The sequence below is a fragment of the Chiloscyllium plagiosum genome, unplaced genomic scaffold, assembly GCF_037043375.1.
Source record: "Chiloscyllium plagiosum isolate Xiang-an unplaced genomic scaffold, Cpla_swu_hap1 HiC_scaffold_5, whole genome shotgun sequence".
NCBI lineage: Eukaryota > Metazoa > Chordata > Chondrichthyes > Orectolobiformes > Hemiscylliidae > Chiloscyllium > Chiloscyllium plagiosum.
In genome coordinates, this window is record NW_028270143.1 from 113,402,643 (window position 1) to 113,425,021 (window position 22,379).

General features: G+C 45.8%; 1 protein-coding gene across 5 annotated transcripts in view; it reads right to left on the reverse strand.

Moving 5' to 3' along the window:
* The window catches only part of dpp6a (dipeptidyl-peptidase 6a), a 1,528,415-nt gene that overhangs the window by 516,656 nt on the left and 989,380 nt on the right, over positions 1–22,379 (reverse strand). For all 5 annotated transcript variants that reach the window (XM_043690726.2, XM_043690729.2, XM_043690724.2 and 2 more), the window contains exon 3: positions 320–418. In XM_043690726.2, coding sequence (XP_043546661.2) covers positions 320–418 — 99 coding nt within the window. The remainder of the gene's footprint in view (positions 1–319; positions 419–22,379) is intronic.

The following is a 22,379-nucleotide window of genomic DNA, read 5'->3' on the forward strand; positions in this document are numbered from 1 at the left end:
TCAGCCCACAAGTCTGTGCTTGTCAAAACAAAGCACTGAATCCATGCTGCCTGACCTGCTGAGTTCCTCCAACTCAGCAGTTGAAAACTTTCCGTTTTCATTTTAGATTTTCAGACCCACAGTATTTTGCTTTTATAGGAATAAGAGGCAATAGTCAACAACAATCTTTCGATGTCACCGCACAACAAAATTCAAATGAATTCTTAACTTCTGTGAAGGCAAGGGGTAGTGCTAAGTGGGCAAATAATTTCCAAACCCTTATCTGTCCAAACTGACCATGGCTTTTACTCCTCACACCCAGACCAATTACTCTACTTACCGCTAATCCACTTGGCCTCCACGTCATGAATCTGGAATTCTTCGCTGAAGAGATCATCAATTCGCACCTTTGCCAGTGACGCCAGGCTGTTATCCTCAGCTGCGGACAGGTACAAAACAAGGAAGAACAATGAGATATCATTATGACATCCTGAGCCAGAAAGAATCAGGCCACATCTGATGTTGTTTCACTTGGTTCATTTTAAATGAGGCAAGAAGTTCTCCATGTGAAGATGGTGGACCATGCTGAGAACTTGTGTTTAAGGAACTGTATCAACTCACTTCCACAAAAATTTATAGCAGCTTATTAGATTCAAGATTTCAAGTAACAAGTGTGCTACTATAATTAACAAAATCCAACAAGCAATGAAAATTTTTCAGGAGGCAACTTGTATTAAGGTGAATTACAGAAAAGGCAGCCCATTTACTTTCTAAAGCATCTGAAAATCCTCCTCATGGTTATTCTTTATTATGACCTTCACATAGGTACTTAATTTCCCAAGAACCAGTCCAAAATTCTTTTCAACTGCCACTGATGTTTTTCTTCCTTCCCCACTACCCCAGAAGTCAAATTAACTTCTGATCTCCAAATTCGTATTCACAGTGAGGGCTACCCTGCAGATAGCTCCCTCTAGTCAAAGCTCAGCAAATCTGCCAACCTCATCAAAACCCTCAGGAACTTGGTCTTTCCAACCTGACTGTGAGCTCCCATCCACGTTCCACATGTGAACAATACAGTCTAGCAGCCTCTACTTTTCAGCTGTCTTTGACCCTTGCAGATTGTGAGAATCTTGGACATCTTCCTACAACCTGATACTACAGCGGCATGTTTTAGACACCTCCCTCCTCAAACACCTTTCCTTTGTCAAGGTAACCACTCAGCATTGTATCCAGGTAGGACTGCTATTTACCATACATACTCGTCGATCTCATGTAAAAGTCGACCCCTTATTTTTGGACAATAATTTCTGGAATTTTCCATATATCTCATGTAAAAGTTAACCCTAGTTTTTCACAGACAATAGGCCAACGTTTATGAGTCAGTGTGCTGGTTGTCATGTCCTGCTCCAGCTGCTGGTTGTTCCCCTCTGCTCCCGGTCTTCCAGTCCGCTGGCTGTAGCGTTCCAATCCGGGTTTACAGAATTACCACAATTCACTGTTCTGTTTCTTTAGTCATTTAGAGATCAATTGGTCTTCTGCTAACAATACAATATGAATTTTGATGAGCATGAATTTCAGCCCCTCAAAAGTAGGATCCATGTAATAATCGACCCCATAAATTTAACTTTAAAAAGTAGTCCAAAAATTTCAACTATTACTTGAAGAGCCTTGATTATCCAGCATTTTATTATCCAAATTTTGGATTATCCTGCAAGATTGCAAGGTCCCGATGCTCGGGTAAACTATGTTATCCGGCATTTGATTAACCGAACGAAATACTGCCTGCCCATATCCTTTGGATAACCAAGGTTCCTCTGTATACAGTAAGTGTCCTCAAGGGAACGCAGAACTCTAGGACTGGCAGTGATTAGACCATTTGAAGTATTTGCACCAACCAACCCAACCGCCCCGTGGCTGAACACTTTAACTCCCCCTCCCACTTCGCCAAGGACATGCAGACCATGGCAACACGACGCTTGGAGGAAGAGTGCCTCATCTTCCTCCTAGGAACCCTCCAACCACAAGGGACGAATCCAGATTTCTCCAGCTTCCTCATTTCCCCTCCCTATCTCAGTCCCAACCCTCAGACTCAGCACCGCCTTCTTGACCTGCAATCTTCTTCCCGACCTCTCCACCCCCACCCCCTCTCCGGCCTATCACCCTCACCTTAAACTCCTTCCACCTATCGCATTCCCAACACCCCTCCCCCAAGTCCCTCCTCCCTACCTTTTATCTTAACCTGCTTGGCACACCCTCCTCATTCCTGAAGAAGGGCTTATGCTCGAAATGTCGATTCTCCTGCTCCTTGGATGCTGCCTGACCTGCTGCACTTTTCCAGCAACACATTTTTCAATTCTGATCTCCAGCATCTGCAGTCCTCGCTTTCTCCCATTTAAAGGATAACCATCACTCTGAACATTGTGCTATGATAACCATTGAATGAAGGGATTATCCATTCTTTGCATGGAAGGACTAATATAATGGCAGGGAAATTTGCTACAGCTGCTAGGGAGGATTTCAACTAGTAAAGTGGGGGACGGAGGTGGGGGACGGGGAACCCAGGGAGATAGTGAGGAATGAGATCAATCTGAGACTGGTGCAGTTGAGAACATAAGCGAGTCAAACAGTCAGGGCTGGCAGGGACAAGGTAGGACTAATACATTAAACTGCATTTATGTCAATTCAAGGGGCCTAACAGGGAAGGCAGAGAACATGGAACTGAAATATCATAGCAATTACAGAAACATGGCTCAGGTATGGGCAGGACTGGCAGCTTAATGTTCCAGGATACAAATGCTACAGGAAGGATAGAAAGGGAGGCAAGAGAGGAGGGGAAGTGACATTTTTGATAAGGGACAGCATTACAGCTGTGCTGAGGGAGGATATTCCTGGAAATACATCCGGGGAAGTTATTTGGGTGGAACTGAGAAATAAGAAATGGAAGATAACCTTATTGGAATTGTATTATAGACCCGCTAATAGTCAGAGGGAAATTGAGAAACAAACGTGTAAGGAGATCTCAGCTATTTGTAAGAATAATAGGGTGGTTATGGTAGGGGATTTTAACTTTCCAAACATCGACTGGGAATGCCATAGTGTTAAGCATTTAGATGGAGAGGAATTTGTTAAGTGTGTACAAGACAATTTTCTGATTCAGTATGTGGATGTACCTGCAAGAGAAGGTGCAAAACTTGACCTACTCTTGGGGAATAAGGCAGGGCAGGTCACTGAGGTGTCAGTGGGGAGCACTTTGGGGCCAGCGACCATAATTCTATTAGATTTAAAATAATGATGGAAAAGGATAGATCAGATCTAAAAGTTGAAGTTCTAAATTGGAGAAAGGCCAATTTTGACGGTATTAGGCAAGAACTTTCAAAAGCTGATTGGAGGCAGATGTTCGCAGGTAAAGGGACGGCTGGAAAATGGGAAGCCTTCAGAAATGAGATAACAAGAATCCAGAGAAAGTATATTCCTGTCAGTGTGAAAGGGAAGGCTGGTAGGTATAGGGAATGCTGGATGACGAAAGAAATTGAGGGTTTGCTTAAGAAAAAGAAGGAATCATATGTAAGGTATAGACAGGATAGATCGAGTGAATCCTTAGAAGAGTATAAAGGAAGTAGGAGTATACTTAAGAGGGAAATCAGGTCAAAAAGGAGACATGAGATAGCTTTGCCAAATAGAATTAAGGAGAATCCAAAGAGTATTTACAAATACATTAAGGACAAAAGGGTAACTAGGGAGAGAATAGGGCTCCTCACAGATCAGCAAGGCGGCCTTTGTGTGGAGCCGCAGAAAATGGGGGAGATACTAAATGAATATTTTGCATCAGTATTTACTGTGGAAAAGGAAATGGAAGATATAGGCTGTAGGGAAATAGATGGTGACATCTTGCAAAATGTCCAGATTACAGAGGAGGAAGTGCTGGATGTCTTGAAATGGGTAAAGGTGGATAAATCCCCAGGACCTGATCAGGTGTACCCGAGAACTCTGTGGGAAGCTAGAGAAGTGATTGCTGGGCCTCTTGCTGAGATATTTGTATCATCGATAGTCAAAGGTGAGGTGCCAGAAGACTGGAGGTTGGCAAACGTTGTGCCACTGTTTAATAAGGGTGGTAAGGACAAGCCAGGAAACTATAGACCAGTGAGCCTGACCTCGGTGGTGGGCAAGTTGTTGGGGGGAATCCTGAGGGACAGGATGTACATGTATTTGGAAAGGCAAGAATTGATTAGGGATAGTCAACATGGCTTTGTGCGTGGGAAATCATGTCTCACAAACTTGATTGAGTTTTTTGAAGAATAACAAAGAAGATTGATGAGGGCAGAGCGGTAGATATGATCTATATGGACTTCAGTAAGGCGTTCGACAAGGTTCCCCATGGGAGACTGATTAGCAAGGTTAGATCTCATGGAATACAGGAAGAACTAGCCATTTGGATACAGAACTGGCTCAAAGGTAGAAGAGAGAGGGTGTTGGTGGAGGGTTGTTTTTCAGACTGGAGGCCTGTGACCAGTGGAGTTCCACCGACAAGGATCGGTGATGGGTCCTCTACTTTTTGTCATTTACATAAATGATTTGGATGCGAGCATAAGAGGTACAGTTAGTAAGTTTGCAGGTGACACCAAAATTGGAGGTGTAGTGGGCAGCGAAGAGGGTTCCCTCAGATTACAACAGGATCTGGACCAGATGGGCCAAAGGGCTGAGAAGGGGCAGGTGGAGTTTAATTCAGGTAAATGCGAGGTGCTGCATTTTGGGAAAACAAATCTTAGCAGGACTTATACACTTAATGGTAAGGTCCTAGGGAGTGTTACTGAACAAAGAGACCTTGGAGTGCAGGTTCATAGCTCCTTGAAAGTGGAGTCGCAGGTAGATAGGATAGTGAAGAAGGCAGTTGGTATGCTTTCCTTTATTGGTCAGAGTATTGAGTCCAGGAGTTGGGAGGTCATGTTGCGGCTGTACAGGACATTGGTTAGGCCACTGTTGGAATATTGCGTGCAATTCTAGTCTCCTTCCTATCGAAAAGATGTTGTGAAACTTGAAAGGGGTTCAGAAAAGATTTACAAGGATGTTGCCAGGGTTGGAGGATTTGAGCTATAGGGAGAGGCTGAACAGGCTGGGGTTGTTTTCCCTGGAGCATCGGAGGCTGAGGGGTGACCTTATAGAGGTTTACAAAATTATGAGGGGCATGGATAGGGTAAATAGACAAAGTCTTTTCCCTGGGGTCAGGGAGTCCAGAACTAGAGGGCATAGGTTTAGGGTGAGACATACGGGGCAACTTTCTCACACAGAGGGTGGTACGTGTATGGAATGAGCTGCCAGAGAAATTGGTGGAGGCTGGTACAATTGCAACATTTAAAAGGCATTTGGATAGGTATATGAATAGGAGGGGTTTGGAGGGATATGGGTTGGGTGCTGGCAGTTGGGACTAGATTGGATTGGGATATCTGGTCGGCATGGACAAGGTGGACCGAAGGGCCTGTTTCTGTGCTGTGTATCTCTATGATTCTATGACTCAAGGTACTCTGTTCACTGTTTGTTGCAATGTATGCTGGTAAATCAGCCTGGGCCTTGCTGTCCCCATAGCAGCCAGGCCACTCAGGGTTGGTGGTAGATTAAGGTCTCTAAGAGGTCGATAACTGACCAGTTAAGGGCCTTCATTGATGCTGGGTTGAGGAGAAAGCGGGGATTGCAGATACTGGAGATCAGAAGTGTGGTCCTGGAAAAACACAGCAGGTCAGGCAGCATCCGAGGAGCAGGAGAGTTGATGTTTCAAGCATAAGCTCTTCGTCAGGAATGTGCTGGGTTGAGGAGCTTGCCCATGAACCTTCTCACCCAGAACTTAATCGATGAGGTGGCAGCAAAGGCACAAGTCGCTCTCTGATGCCAACCTGCCCAAATATTTGCCATTCCCACTATTTCCCTCACCACCTCTCGGGAGGTGAATAGCATGTCCTTAAAGTATTTAACACTTTAGCTTTCTGCAATGTCTTTGACAATATTTTGTATTTGATGAGTTGTAAGCACTATGGAAATATTTTCACTAGGGTCATTCCTATATTTTTTAAGAAAAGATGTCAGGTTTTCATGGATACTTTTTGGGACTTGTTATAAGTTTGTGCAATTTGCTACATTGTTTGTCACAAGTGTTGTGGTGTTGATGACATTCAGTCATGGCTGATGTGTTTTTCAGCCACATTTTCCTGCCATATCTCCTCAACTCATGATCCCCTTACAAATTAAGAATGTACTAAATGACCTAATGGCAGCCATCTGCAGAAATAAGTTTCACTAGCCTCTGGCTGAAGGAATTCCTCCTCATCCCATTTCTGAAGCTGTGCTTTCAGGTCCTAGTTTTTCCAAATGGAAACATCTCCTCCACATTCATATCCACTCTATCCAGGCCTCTCAGTATTCTGTAAGTTTCACTGAGATACCCCCCTCAGCCTTCTAAACTCCATCGAGTACAGACTCAAACTTCTCATCTGCTCTTCATATGACAAGTCCTTCATTCCCGGGATCATTCTTATATACCTCTTCTGGGCACCCTGCAATGCCTGTACGTCATTCTTTAGATACAAGGTCCAAAACTACTCACAATATTACAAATGCAATCTTACCAGAACCTTGTACAGCCTCAGCAGTACATCTCTGCTCTTGTATTCTTGCCCCTTCTTGAAATTAACACTAACATTGCAATTGGCTCCCTAACTGCCAATTGAACCTGCAAGAATCCTCAACTAGTACTCCTAAGTGCCTTTGTGCTTCAGATTTCTGAAGCCTTTTGCCATGTAGAAAGTAGTCTATACCTCTATTCTGCCAAACAACATGCATGACTCACTCCCACATTGTATTCCATCTGCCACCTCTTTGCCCACGTTCCCAGCCTTCCAAGTCATTCTGCTTTCTCAATACTATCTGTCCCTCCATCTATCTTGTGTCATCTGCAAACTCAGCAACAATGCCCTCAGTTCCTACATCCAGATTGTTAATGTATAATGTAAACAGCTGTGGTCTGAACACAGACTGCTGTGAAAATCCACTAGTCACCAGCTGACATCCTGTAAAGTTCCCTTTATCCCCACTACCTGCCTTTTGCCAGGCAACCAATCCTCTATCCATGCCAGTACCTTGCCCCAAACACAACAGGCACTTATCTTATTTAGCAGCCTTCTCTGTGGCACCTTGTCACAAGCCTTCTAGAAACCCTTCTAGAATAGATCACATCCACTGGGCTCTCTTTTGTCTAACTTGCTTGATACTTGCTCAAAGAATTCAACAGGTTTGTCAGGCAATGACCTCATCTTTATGAGGCCATGCTGACTCAGCCCGATTTTAGCATGTGCTTGCAAGTACTCCGCAATCTCATCCTTAATAATGGATACTAAAATCTTACCAATGACCAAAGCTATTTTCTGGATTAGTGGTGCTGGAACAGCACAGCAGTTCAGGCAGCAAGTCAGTGATCCTATTTCCCTCCCCACCCCTTTCCGCCTTCCGCAAAGACCGTTCCCTCCGTGACTACCTGGTCAGGTCCACGCACCCCTACAACCCACCCTCCCATCCTGGCACTTTCCCCTGCCACCGCAGGAACTGTAAAACCTGCGCCCACACCTCCTCCCTCACCTCTATCCAAGGCCCTAAAGGAGCCTTCCACATCCATCAAAGTTTTACTTGCACATCCACTAATATCATTCATTGCATCCGTTGCTCCCGATGCGGTCTTCTCGACATTGGGGAGACTGGGCGCCTCCTAGCAGAGCGCTTTAGGGAACATCTCCGGGACACCCGCACCAATCAACCACACCGCCCGTGGCCCAACATTTCAACTCCCCCTCCCACTCTGCCGAGGACATGGAGGTCCTGGGCCTCCTTCACCGCCGCTCCCTCACCACCAGACGCCTGGAGGAAGAACGCCTCATCTTCCGTCTCAGAACACTTCAACCCCAAGGCATCAATGTGGACTTCAACAGTTACCTCATTTCCCCTTCCCCCACCTCACCCTAGTTCCAAACTTCCAGCTCAGCACTGTCCCCATGACTTGTCCGGACTTGTCCTACCTGCCTATCTCCTTTTCCACTTATCCACTCCACCCTCTCCTCCCTGACCTATCACCTTCATCCCCTCCCCCACTCACCCATTGTACTCTATGCTACTTTCTCCCCACCCCCACCCTCCTCTAGCTTATCTCTCCACGCTTCAGGCTCACTGCCTTTATTCCTGATGAAGGGCTTTTGCCTGAAACGTCGATTTCGAAGCTCCTTGGATTTTTCCTGAACTGCTGTGCTCTTCCAGCACCACTAATCCAGAATCTGGTTTCCAGCATCTGCAGTCATTGTTTTTACCTCATTGATTTTAACCCTAATGAGAATCCTCTTGCAAGGATACCTGCCTTGAAGAAGCTTTCCTCCTCTCTCTACAAGAATCTCAGGGAGTCCCTCTCCCACTGCAACTTCCAGGTCATTTCCTCTGCCCTGAAGCTCATGAAACAAACTCACTACCACAGCCACATTTGCTTCCTCAGTGCCTGTCTCCATAACCAACTCATCCCACATGGACTCCAGACCACCTTCAAACCAGCAGAGTTCGGACCCGAACAGGACAAACAGTACAGACTACAGATTCAAAATCACCAGCAACGGTTCTCCATCAAGATCCTCCGCTCCACGCTTGCAGCAATGCGCCGGCACCTAACCTCTCTACAGTCAGCCCTGCCTCAGCTGAGGGCCACACTCTCTCAGAATTGCAAAGAACTCACTCTGTACTACATCCTCAGGAGAATTCATACTCTCAACAAACAGTATTTCAATTCCATCTCAAACATTAATAACTCTAAGTACAACAAACTTTTATCTACCCACCTCCATAACCAGCGCCCCTCAAACAATCCAGAAGATTCCCCTGGCCTCGGAATTTACTCAGACGCCATTAGCTGTGCGGCTGATGAAGCTGCCACCCCCATGCTGATTGATGATGTCACTTCCGCCCCCATCATGGCCATTCCCACAACCACTTCCACCCCTCACAATTCCTCATGCATCACACGTGACATCACTTCCTTCCTTCACATCATCGCTGATGCCACATGCTCAGTGACTTCCACCACCCCAACTGCCGTGGTCACCACCACTTCCACCCCCACCGGCGCCACTCACCTGCATTCTGCTGACATGCCCCCCACAGACCCCACTGTCACTATCCACACTCCCCAGAACCCTGAGGGGAACACTACCCCTGCTCACGACTCCACCCTCATTCCCCCCACCATCACACCCACTCCAGTTACAAGTTCCGCCCCCAGTCCCAGCTCTACACCCACACCAGATCCCAGTTCCCAGCCCTGCCGAGTTTTCTCCATCCCCCCAGACCTCCCCCTCACTGAGGATGAACGATCAGTCCTCAGCAAAGGACTCACCTTCATCCCCCTCCGTCCACGCATCAATGAATTTAATACACGCCGTGATGTCGAACAATTCTTCCGTCGCCTCCGCCTCCAAGCTTACTTTCACAATCAGGATTCCCACCCACCTTCCGAGGACCCCTTCGCCCACCTCCAACACACTGCATCCACCTGGACACCCCGCGCTGGCCTATAACCTGCCCTCGACCTCTTCATTTCCAACTGCCGTCGGGGACATTAACCGCCTCAACCTGTCTACACCCCTCCCCCACTCCAACCTCTCACCCTCACAACGCGCAGCCCTCCAATCCCTCTGCTCCAATCTCAACCTCACCATCAAGCCAGCGGGTAAAGGGGGCGCAGTGGTAGTCTGGCGCACTGAGCTCTACACTGCTGAAACGAAACACCAACTCGAGGACACCTCTTCCTACTGCCGCCTCGACCATGACCCCACCCCCCATCACCAAACCATCATCTCCCAGACCATACAGAACCTCATCACCTCAGGAGATCACCCACCCACAGCTTCCAACCTCATAGTTCGGGAACCCCGCACTGCCCGGTTCTACCTCCTTCCCAAGATCCACAAGCCTGACCACCCTGGCCGACCAATTGTCTCAGCATGCTCCTGCCCCACTGAACTCATCTCTACCTACCTCGACACTGTCCTATCCCCCATAGTCCAGGAACTCCCCACATACGTTCGAGACACCACCCACGCCCTCCACCTCCTCCAAGACTTCCGTTTCCCCGGCCCCCAACGCCTCATCTTCACCATGGATATCCAATCCCTCTACATCTCCATCCGCCATGACCAGGGCCTCCAAGCCCTCCGTTTCTTCCTCTCCACATGTCCCCAACAGTACCCTTCCACCGACACTCTCATTCGTTTGGCCGAACTGGTCCTCACCCTTAACAATTTCTCCTTTGAATCCTCCCACTTCCTCCAGACCAAAGGGGTAGCCATGGGTACACGTATGGGCCCCAGCTATGCCTGTCTCTTTGTTGGCTACGTAGAGCAGTTGATCTCCCGTAATTACACCGGCACCACTCCCCACCTCTTCCTCCGCTACATTGATGACTGCATTGGTGCCACCTCGTGCTCCCGCGAGGAGGTTGAGCAATTCATCAACTTCACCAACATATTCCACCCTGACCTTAAATTTACCTGGACGATCTCTGACACCTCCTTCTCCTTCCTGGACCTCTCCATCTCCATTAATGACGACCGACTTGACACTGACATTTTTTACAAATCCACCGACTCCCACAACTACCTGGATTACACCCCTTCCCACCCTATCTCTTGCAAAAATGCCATCCCGTATTCCCAATTCCTCCGCCTCCGCCGTATCTGCTCCCAGGAGGACCAGTTCCACCACAGAACACACCAGATGGCCTCCTTCTTTAGAGACCACAATTTCCCTTCCCACGTGGTTAAAGATGCCCTCCAATGCATCTCGTCCACATCCCGCACCTCCGCCCTCAGACCCAACCCCTCCAACCGTAACAAGGACAGAACGCCCCTGGTGCTCACCTTCCACCCTACCAACCACCACATAAACCAAATCATCCGCCGACATTTCCGCCACCTCCAAACAGACCCCACCATCAGGGATATATTTCCCTCCCCACCCTTTTCCGCCTTCCGCAAAGACCGTTCCCTCCGTGACTACCTGGTCAGGTCCACGCCCCCCTACAACCCACCCTCCCATCCTGGCATTTTCCCCTGCCACCGCAGGAACTGTAAAACCTGCGCCCACATCTCCTCCCTCATCTCTATCCAAGGCCCTAAAGGAGCCTTCCACATCCATCAAAGTTTTACTTGCACATCCACTAATATTATACATTGTATCCGTTGCTCCCAATGCGGTCTCCTCTACATTGGGGAGACTGGGCGCCTCCTAGCAGAGCGCTTTAGGGAACATCTGCGGGACAATCCGCACCAATCAACCACACCGCCCCGTGGCCCAACATTTCAACTCCCCCTCCCACTCTGCCGAGGACATGGAGGTCCTGGGCCTCCTTCACTGCCACTCCCTCACCACCAGACGTTTGGAGGAAGAACGCCTCATCTTCCGCCTCGGAACACTTCAACCCCAGGGCGTCAGTGTGGACTTCAATAGTTTCATTTCCCCTTCCCCCAACTCACCCTAGTTCCAAACTTCCAGCTCAGCACTGTCCCCATGACTTGTCTGGACTTGTCCTACCTGCCAAACTCCTTTTCCACCTATCCACTCCACCCTCTCCTCCCTGACCTATCACCTTCATCCCCTCCCCCACTCACCCATTGTACTCTATGCTACTTTCTCCCCACCCCCACCCTCCTCTAGCTTATCTCTCCACGCTTCAGGCTCACTGCCTTTATTCCTGATGAAGGGCTTTTGCCCGAAACATCGATTTCGAAGCTCCTTGGATGTTTCCTGAACTGCTGTGCTCTTCCAGCACCACTGATCCAGAATCTGGTTTCCAGCATCTGCAGTCATTGTTTTTACTTCTATAATTTCCTGTATTCTGCCTCCCTCCCTTCTTAAACAGGGAAGTTGCATTATCCATTTTCCAGTCCTCTGGGACCCTCCCTGATGCAGTGATTCCAGAAAGGTCACCACCAAGCCTCCACAATCTCGTTAGGTACCTCCTTCAGAACTCTGGGATTTATCCACCTTCAGATAGTTCAATGTCCCCAGCACCTTCTCCTTAGTCATGGCCACTACACTCACCTCTGCTCCCTGACTCTCTTGAAGTTCAGATATGTTGCTGGTGTCTTCCATTGTGAAAACTGATGCAAAGTACCTAATCAGGCTCTCTGCCATTTCTTTGTTCCCCATTACTCCTTCTCCAGCCTCATTTTCCATTGGTCCAATGTATTGTTTCTCTCTTACCTTTTATAAATCTAAAACAAAACTCTTGCAATCTTCTTTAACATGACGAGCCAAGCTTATCCTCACATTATCATTTTCTCCCCTTTTTGCTTTTTTGGTTATCCTGTGCTGGTTTTTTACAGGCTTCCTAATCCTATGCTTACCCCTAATTTTCACCACATTGTACATTTTCTCGTTTGCTTTTCTGCTGTCCCTGAGTTCCCTTGTCAGTTGCCTGTCATGGTTGCCTCATTCTCCCCTTAGTATATTTCTTCTTCCTTGAAATAAATGTCCACTGTGCCTTCAGAATTACTCTCAGAAATGCCTACCATTGCTCGCTCCACTGTCTTCCCTGCTAGGCTCCCCTTCCAATCAAGTCTGGTCAGCTCCTTCTTCATGTCCTTGGAGTTATCTTTTGTCAATTATAATACCATTATATCTGATTCCAGCTTCTCCCTCTGAAAATGCAGGGTGAATGCTCTCATAATATGGTCACTACCCCTGGGCGATCCTTCACCTTTGGTTTCCTAATCATGTCTGCCTCATTAAACATTACCAAATCCAGAATTGCCTGTTCCCTAACACAAGCTGCTCCAAACAACCAGCTCGTAGACATTGCATAAATTCATTTCTTGAGATCCACTAGCAATCTGATTTTCCCAGTCCACCTACATATTGAAGACCCCCTTGGTCATTGTAATCGAGCTTTTCTTACATTTCCTGATCGAGACTAAGGTACAACTGGCTTAATATCCACTGCCCAGTATATATAGAGACAAAATGCTTTAACTCTGAGGATTGGCCCAGTATTTCCAGAAATTGGTTGTCTGGCAGAAGGTTGAGAGTGGGGATAAGGGGGCCTTTTCAGGATGTCAGCTGGTGACTAGTGGATTTTCACAGCGGTCTGTGTTAAGACCACAACTATTGACATTATACATTAACAATCTGGATGAAGGAACTGAGGGCATTGTTGCTGAGTTTGCAGATGACATAAGATAGGTGGAGGGACGGGATAACCTCCAGGACACTGCTGTGAGTAATTCGGGAAGAAAACACTGGGGCAGGAAATAAAATTGGGCTTTTATTTTCCTTAGGCTGAAAATTGACAAGCAACATTTGTGCCACACTGTCACCAAGCAATGACCAACTCCAATAAGAGATAATCTAATAATTTTTCATTGATATTTAATGCAGTCGAATCACTGAATTCCTCAGTATAACATTCTGGGGGTTGACCCGAAACTGAACTGGACTAGTCACATAAATGCAGGGGTGACAAGAATAGGCTCGAGGCTGGGAATACTGCTGCACCTCCTAACTCCTCAAAATCTGTCCACCACTCACAAGACACAAGTCTGGAGTATGATGCTTGATAGCAGCACTGTGTGTATCATCTACGAGGTGCAGTGTAGAAATCCACCTTGAACCTTCCAAACTACCTGACACCTTTTATATCTTTTAAAAAGGAAGAAACATGATGCTAAAATATCTGCAGCAGTCACCTGACCACATGTTGAGCCACATGTTGGAACCCTGATTTGGAATAAAATAAACTGTTTACATTTGGGTTACCTTTTTATCCAAAGGTATCAAAACTAAGTAATTGATTCAGTGTAAAGAAATTTGCATCTCCTGGTTCATTTATGCATGTCTGAAAATTTCACATCTTGGGAGATGAGAGACAGTTCGCAGATCAGAAAGACAATGAAGCTAGATTCTGGACTGCATACTGAACAAAATCCACCAACTATTTTTGAGCAGCTGAGCAGAGAGAAGGAAATCCGAGTTTGCAACAGAATTCTCTCGCTCTCTTTGCCTGTTTCTCTCATCATCTCGCAAAAAAGTTCCCCTTGAAAAGCAAATTGGAAAAGCATTCATCGAGAATGCAAATATATCTGCAGTTTCTACAACTGTTGAGAGTACAAGTCAACCACTAAACAACTGTGGTCTTGGAATAGGAACCTAAAACCTCAAGGATTCCAAGGACTTTTTAGCAGCGTAACGACTATTCTCCCTGTCTATCCAGACACTCTCCATTTTATTTGTTGCATTTGTACATGTTAATCATCTTTTCTTTTTAACTGGGTTATTAGTGATAAAAGTCTTTTTCTCACTCAAGAAAGCCTTGATAATTGGCTTCTTCATTTCTACAAAAGTATATTTTATTTGATTTCTTCATGCTAAAAAGAAAGAAAATTATTTAACCAATTGTTTGGAGCAAGGGTAAGGAGCTTCAGGAGCATGTCTTGCTGCTGGACTGCAGTTTGAGGCATTTCTGGGATTTGGGGGGCCTTAATATTTGGGTACTATACTGTAATGTTTTAATGCAATGAGTAAGCTCTTCTAGTATTCCACTCATTTTCTCAGAGTAACACAGTTTAATTCCCTACTACTGGCCCTGTACTCTTTGGCAATTAAACAATGATAGGCAACCTTTTCGAAAACATAAAGCATTCTTCAAGGGCTTGACGAGGCAAGACTGTTTCCCCTTGTGGGATAGCCTAGGACCTGAGGGAATAATCTCAGAATGAGTGTTGAATGAGAAGGAATTTCTTCTTTCCAAGGGATGTGTGTCGGCAGAATTCTCTACCACAGAGAGCTATTGAGGCTAGGTCATTAAGTATATTGGGGTGAGACAGATTTTTAAGTCATAGCGGGATGAGGGGTTACAGGCAAAAGGCAGAAAAGTTGAGTTCAGGATTATCAGATCAGCCATGATCTCATTGAATGGCTTGGAGACTCAATGGGCTGAGAGTCTTATGGCTATGATTCACTACTTGCACGATCAGTACAATTTGCATTTACATGCTTTGGCATCGTGACAGGAATGGTGATTAATTGTATTTTTAAAAAATTCTGACCTTTAGCAGGGGGTTGCTGAAACACCATCAGTGGAAAAACACAGGAAAGGTTGTTTATCCCTAGGAGACACCATTAATATTGTGTTACCATGGTAGCAACTCCAGAAAATTATATTACGCTATCGGGACAATATATACAGTTCACCATCTGCTCTGTCTGCAGTTTGTGAGAGATAATAGCTTCAAATCAATAAAGATTGATTTTTTTTTAGGTAGCAGAGGTAAGGGAACTCGCCAAGATTCCACCATGGCCATTCACCCTTCACACTACCATGGTGGCTCAGTGTTTACCACTGCTGCCTCACTGCACCAGGACCTGAGTTCGATTCCAGCCTCGGATGGATTGAAGGTCTGTCAAAAGTTTGCACATTCTCCCTGTGTATGCTTGGGTTTCCTCTGGATGCTATGGTTTCCTCCCACAGTCCAAAGATGCGCAGGTTGGATGAATTGGCCATGCTAAATTGCCCATAGTGTTCAGGGATGAGTAGGTTTGGTGCATTAGTCATAGGAAATGTAGAGTAATAGGGTTGGGGTACTGAGTTATATCGAATGGTAGCACAGGCACGAAGGGCCTGCTCCTATTTTTGATGTTTCTATGTGTGTCTTACCTATTTCATACTCACTTCTCCTCCTTACCTCTCTGTCCATTATTTTATTTATTCACATGATGTTGGCATTACTTTCAAGACCAGCAATTATTGCTCAATTACTAACTGCCCTGGAGAGGCTGCTGGTGAACATACCATACTCCCATAGTGCTGTTGGGGAGGCTCGCCAGCATTTTGACCCAGTAACAGTGAAACAAGTAAAATATAGTTCCAGTCGGGATTGTAGATGGAGGGGAATTTGCAAGTAGTGGTGTTTCCATGCATCTGCTGCCTCAGCCCTTCCAGTTGGAAAGAGGATTCTGGCTGAGAGGATGCTGGCAAAGTACATAGTACACACACTGCCACTGTGCATCGCTGATGAAGATAGGAAATGTCCAAGGTAGTGGACAGGGTGCCGATCAAGCAGGCTGATTCACCTTGAATGGTGTCAAGCTTCTTGAGAGTTGTTGGAGCTGCACTCCTCCAGGCAAGGGGGGAGTATTCCACCATACCTCTGACTTGTGCCTTAGTGATGGTGAACAGGCTTTGGAGAGAGATGAGCTGAGCTCTATACCACAGAATTCCCAGCTTCATACCAGCTCCAATAGCTGTAGTGTTTATATGCGGTTCAGTTTCTGGTCAATGTTAATCCCCAGAAAACTGATACAAGAACAATCAATGATGGGAATACTATTGAAAATCAAGGAGTGGGAATGGTTAGATTGTTTTTTATTACAGCCAATCATTACCTAACACTTTTATGGTGCAAATGTTACCTATGACTTATCAGCCCAAACCTGGATGCTGTCCCGGTCTAGCTGCATGTGTATATGGACTGGTTACATCTCCGAGGAGTCACAAATGGTGCTAGGACATTGTGCAATCATTGACAAACATACCCACTTTTTATCAAGGGAAGGTCAATGATGGAGCAACTGGAAGTGGTTGGGGCTTGGACACTACCCTTAAGAAATCCTGCAGCGATATTCTGGACCTGAGGTAACTGACCTCCAACAGCCACAACTATCTTCCTATGTTCCAGGTATGACTGTCATCAATGTGGAATGTGCCGTCATCGATTCAAGTGTTGCTCGGACTCCTTGATGCCACATTGGTATCAAGTGCAGTTGCTTTCACGTTGCCTCTAGACTTGCAGTACTTTTTCCCATGTATGGTCCAAGGCTGTAATGGTGTTAGTTGCTGAATGTTCCTAGACAGTACCCTAACTGACCATCAATGAGCAGGTTATTGCTGTATGAGCATTTCACATTTGATAACATTGTCATTAACCCTTTCCACTGTTTACTCCAGAGTAGGCAGATAAGGCATAATTGGCTGGTTGAATATGTCCTATATATTGTGGGTAGGACATGCCTGGGTAAATGCCAGTGTTAGCTGTACTGGAACAGCTTGCCTAAGGTCATGGTTAATTCTGGAACATATGTCTTTTCTCTTATTGCTGGAATATTGTCAGGCCCCATAGACTTTGCAGTATGCAGTGTCTATAGCCATTTCTTTACCGGATTGAGAAACCTGAATTGGTTGAAGACGGACCCCTCTGTTCCTTTTTATTCATTTGAAGGTCGCACGCTGGACCAGCATTCACTACCAGTTGCTAGTTGCCCTTAAGAAGTTGCTGCTGAGCTGCCTTTTTAAACTGCTGCCTTCCATTTAGTATGGGTAAGCCCACAATACAATTCAGGAGGGATTCCAGGATTTTGACCCAGTGACAGTGAAGGGTTATCTATATAGCATGTCAGGCCGAAGATGGATGCAAATGTTTCAGCATTATCTTTTACACTGGCATGCGAGGCTCCCCCATTATTGAAGGTAGGGTTATCTGTGGAACCTCTACCTCCTGTTAAGTGTTTAATTGTTCACCTCCATTCACAGAACTGTGGAGATTAGATCTGATCCATTATTTATGGGGATTGCTTGTGCTGCATGCCGCTCCTGTTGGTTGGCATGCAAGTAGCTGTGTGTTACAACTTCACCAGGTTGGCAATTAATTTTGGGGTATGCCTGATGCTGCTCCCAGCATGCCCTCCTTAATTGAACCATTGTTGATCTTCTCCTTGATGGCTGAAAATGAGTTGCTGGAAAAGCGCAGCAGGTCAGGCAGCAACCAAGGAGCAGGAGAATCGACATTTCGGGCATGAGCCCTTCTTCAGGAATCTTGATGGTACAAGTAGAGAGGGAAGGTTATGCAAGGCCATGAGGTTACAGACTGTCTCCTGAAAGAAATTTGATTCACTAATGTCCTTTTGAGGAAATATGTCATCCTTACCTGCCTGTCTTCCATATTAGTCCAGAACATGACTCTTAACTGCTCCGGAAGTCCTCTGGAACATCACCACCTTCAACTTCCCCTCCAAGTTATCCATCACTATGCCTTGGAAATCAAGGTTTCTTCAGTGTTGCTGGGTCAACATCCTGGAATTTTCCTTCCCAGCAGCATTGTGGGTCTACCTTCAACATGTGGACTGCAGCGGTTCAAGAAGGCAGCTCACTACCACCTTCTCAAGGCAACTGGGAGCGGACTACAAATGCTGGCCCAGCCAACAATCTCACAAATAAATTTTTAAAAAGTGGTCTCGCGAGTCACTCAGTTCAAGGGCAACTCAGAATGGGCAACAAATGCTGGTCTTGCCAGTGACGTCCACATCTCTTGGAGGGACAATGGAAAGCCTTTTGAGTTTGCTTAAGACTTTCTGGTCCTTTATAATTAGACACTATGTGTCTGATGAAGGGAAGTGGCATTGAGCTGAATGAGGATGTTTGATGGAGGAGGAGTGGGGCAAGAGCGGGTGGCAACCCCATAGCCTTCCCTTTGACTGTCCCTCCAGTGAGCAGCCACCACTCCCACTGGCAATATATGTCTGGGGAACCTCTATTATACAGGAAAGCATGTCTATGGCCACTTAAATGCCTGAAGTGCACGCGATTCAATCTTTCCTCTCCAACTCAATGATAGGGTACTCCTTGTTGGTCCTCCAAAAAGTTTGTAAAAGACCCTTTTGTCCAACAAAATCTCTGACCATATAAATTTTACCAACACCTTCAATTTCCATTGCATATCTGACCCCCTCCAATATTTTCCGTGTTTTCTATCTTTCCTGCTAACCCGCATTTTGGGTGGCGCAATGGCTTAGTGGTTAGCACTGCTGCCTCACAGTACCAGGGACCCGGGTTCGATTCCACCCTCAGGCGCCTGTCTGTGTGGAGTTTGCACATTGTCCCTGTGGCTATGTGAGTTTCTTCTGGGTGCTCTGGATTGGCTATGCTAACTTGCCCCACAGTTTGCAGGTTAGGTGGTTTAGCCATGGGTAAAGCAGGATTACAGGGGGGTGGGGGCTTGTGCCTGGGTGGGATGTTCTGCAGAGGGTTGGTGCAAACTCGATGGGCCAAATGGTCTCTTTCTGCACTGTAAGGATTCTGTGATTTGCCTCAGGCATTCATCAGCCTTTTATGCACACATCATTTTTTTTCCTTTGTGTGATCTGATTCTTTAATACTCCCACTTGATTGACTCAGATGGCCTGCTACAATAACAATCATTCCCCACAAACTCCCTCTTTGTGGTTGCCTTTTTTTTTAATGTTTTGTTTCCTTCCCTTTTTTTCCAGGTTGTAAAACATTTGGATCTTTTCTCAGCACTGTTGAGGGTGCAGCTCCGAAATGTCAACAGCTTCTGCTCTCCTCAGGTGCTGACTGATCCTGTAGTGACTTTGCTGTTTTGGCTGTCTCCGAATTCAATTTGCATCAATGCCAGTGACTGGTTTTGTTTCCACATTCTGCAGGTCAACTTCTGTTTTGGTTTCAAGATCAAACATGTGAACGTCTGAGAATTGGAATGTCGGCTCTCGGAATGTCACTTGCAATGAATTCCCTCAGTGTACAAACTCTCTGCATGAGGTTCCAAAAGCATTCGACAAATGCTGACTTTAGAACAAAAGATCTTGTTTCTAAAACATGGAATCTTTGAATGTTGACATTGCTAACAATTTGATGCCCCAGCCATATTGCTCTGAGAAAATGGTGATGCAACGAAATCAGTGACAAGGGGAAACCTATTGCCCATCTCCTGCAGTGGGAAATGGGAGGGGCATCAGTTTGTCATCGTGCCAGAAGGAGGAATGAGGGAGAGCTGTTGGGCATTAGGAGCGAGAAGGGGAATGTGGGCCTCCAGACAGTATGGTGTTGGCACTGCTAATCTCTGAGGTCCATTCCTTCAGAAAAGGAGTGATGCAACTTCTTAGCTTTAAACAAAACAGAATTTATTTGCAAGATTACCGAATGAAACACAAATAAGAGAACAGAATATAGAATAACTTAACGTATCCGAAAACCCAACAGATTATCCCAACCTAACATTGCAAGAATCCCCATAAACACCCTTTGGCACAAAAGATAAAATCAAACATATAGGAGAGATGTCAGAGAGAAGAATGCAGAGAGTTTCAGGATGGAATAGCTTCTCCTATGAAGCTGTTTCTTTGACCAGCAGCCTCAAAAAACTGACTGCTTGCTAAAACCAAACCAGAGAAAAGCTGAGCTCGGAGAACTGGCCACTCCTCTTTCATTGTACAAGTATTTGTTTTAATGCTCGAAAGCCCTTTGCATGAGGCAGTCACTGTTAGCTATAATCAAATTGGCCTGAAAACCCATCCAAACTAGACAGCCCAGAAGCTCTGCATTTATGACCACTCTGAGAAAAAGGACAACATAACCTTATTAAAGGTATCATCATAGAGGACCAATCAGCTGTTTCAAAGAGCAAGTATGTGTCTGATGGGCTGAACAGCCTTGTTGTGTGCTGCATGATTCTATAATTTTATTCTGGTATCAGAAAACAGGTTTTGGTGGGAATTGTTCCCTTTTAGACTGGATTTCCTACAGTGTTGAAACAGGCTCTTCAGCTCAACCAGTCCACACTGACCCTCTGAGGAGTAACCCATTTCCCTCTGACTAATGCACCTAACACTATGGGCAATTTAGCATGGCCAATTCACCTGACCTGCACCATCTTTGGACTATGGGAGAAAACCCATGCAGACATGGTGAGAATGTGCAAACTCCATACAGACAGTCACCCTAGGCTGGAACCGAACCTGGGACCCTGGTGCTGTGAGGCAGCTGTGCTAACCACTGAGCCACCGTGCCACCCCATTTGTGGGACGTGGGCAAGCCAACATTTGTAGTTGCCCTTGAGAATTTAAGTGCATCTAAAATGGGCATCAGTCTAGTTGTTTCATGTGGTTTGACACCGGCAGAAGGGTTTCATAAAACCCTTCCTGATGAAGGGTTTTTGCCCAAAATGTTGATTTTCCTGCTCCTCGGATGTTGTCTGACCTGCTGTGCTTTTCCAGCACCAATCAAATCTTGACTCTAACCACCAGTATCTGCAGTACCCACTTCCGGCTTACTTAAAATGCCAGGGCATCGGAGGACCAAGTGCAGGTAAGTGGGGTTGGTGCAGTTGGGAGTTTTGCTGGCCGGCATAGATATGGTGGGCCGACTCTATGACAAACTGCAGCTATATGTCCATTTATTCACTTGTTTCCCAGTAAAGTACATGTGAAATAATTAGCTAAAAGGGAGGCTTGAAGGAACGTTATCTGTTGCTTTTGCCTGAAAGCTGATATTCTTTGAGACTGGTTGAGATGATCAGGATGTTTTCCAGTGTGAGTGTATTAACTGACTTTATTTCAGCATCCCCATTAATTGCAGAATTGCCACAATTTGAAAGTATGCTTGGCCTGTTGATAAATATTCCTCATGTGGAATTAGATAGTATTGCAGCACTGATACTGGCCTTTTGATACAACATGTCATTGCTATTGTTCATGTTCTACTCAGACCTACACCCATCCAATCAGCAGCATAACCTTTCATTTCTGTCACCCTTCTACTTACCTTGGTTTCCCTTAAAAGCCATTGTGTCAATCATCTCAACTGCTCTTTGTAGGAATACGTTCTGGAACAAATGTTTGCTTTTGAATTCCTGACTGCATTTGCCCGTCATGATTTGGAGATGCCAGTGTTGGACTGGGGTGTACAAAGTTAAAAATCGCACAACACCAAGTTATAGTCCAACAGGTTTAATTGGCAGCACTAGCTTTCGGAGCGCTGCTCCTTCATCAGGTGGTTGTGGAGGACACAATTGTAAGACACAGAATTTATAGCAAAAGTTTACAGTGTGATGTAACTGAAATTATACATTGAAAATGCTTTGATTGTTTGTTGAGTCTTTCATCTGTTAGAATAACCATGATAGTTTCACTTCTTTCATATGTAAATCACAAAACGTTTTTTAAAAGTTACATTCTCAGGTTAACTGTAACAATTGGTGCTAGCCAGATAATGTTGAAGGTGTTAGCCCCCTGTGTTCTCTGTCTGTGCCATAATGTTTAGACTGAGAGAGTGTATATGTGTGTGTGTGAGTGTAGAGTGGTCTAAGTCTGTGAGAGGATGCATGTGTGAGTGTGGGAATGTGGGTCCGTGTGTACGTGTGTGTATAGGAGTGTGTGTGTGTATAGTGCGATTAGAGTCAAGATTAGAGTGGTGCTGGAAAAGTACAGCAGGTCAGGCAGCATCCGAGGAACAGAAAAATTGACGTTTTGGGCAAAAGCCCTTTATCAGGAATGAGGCTGGGAGTTTCAGGGGTGGAGAGATAAATGGGAGGAGGGTGGGGTTG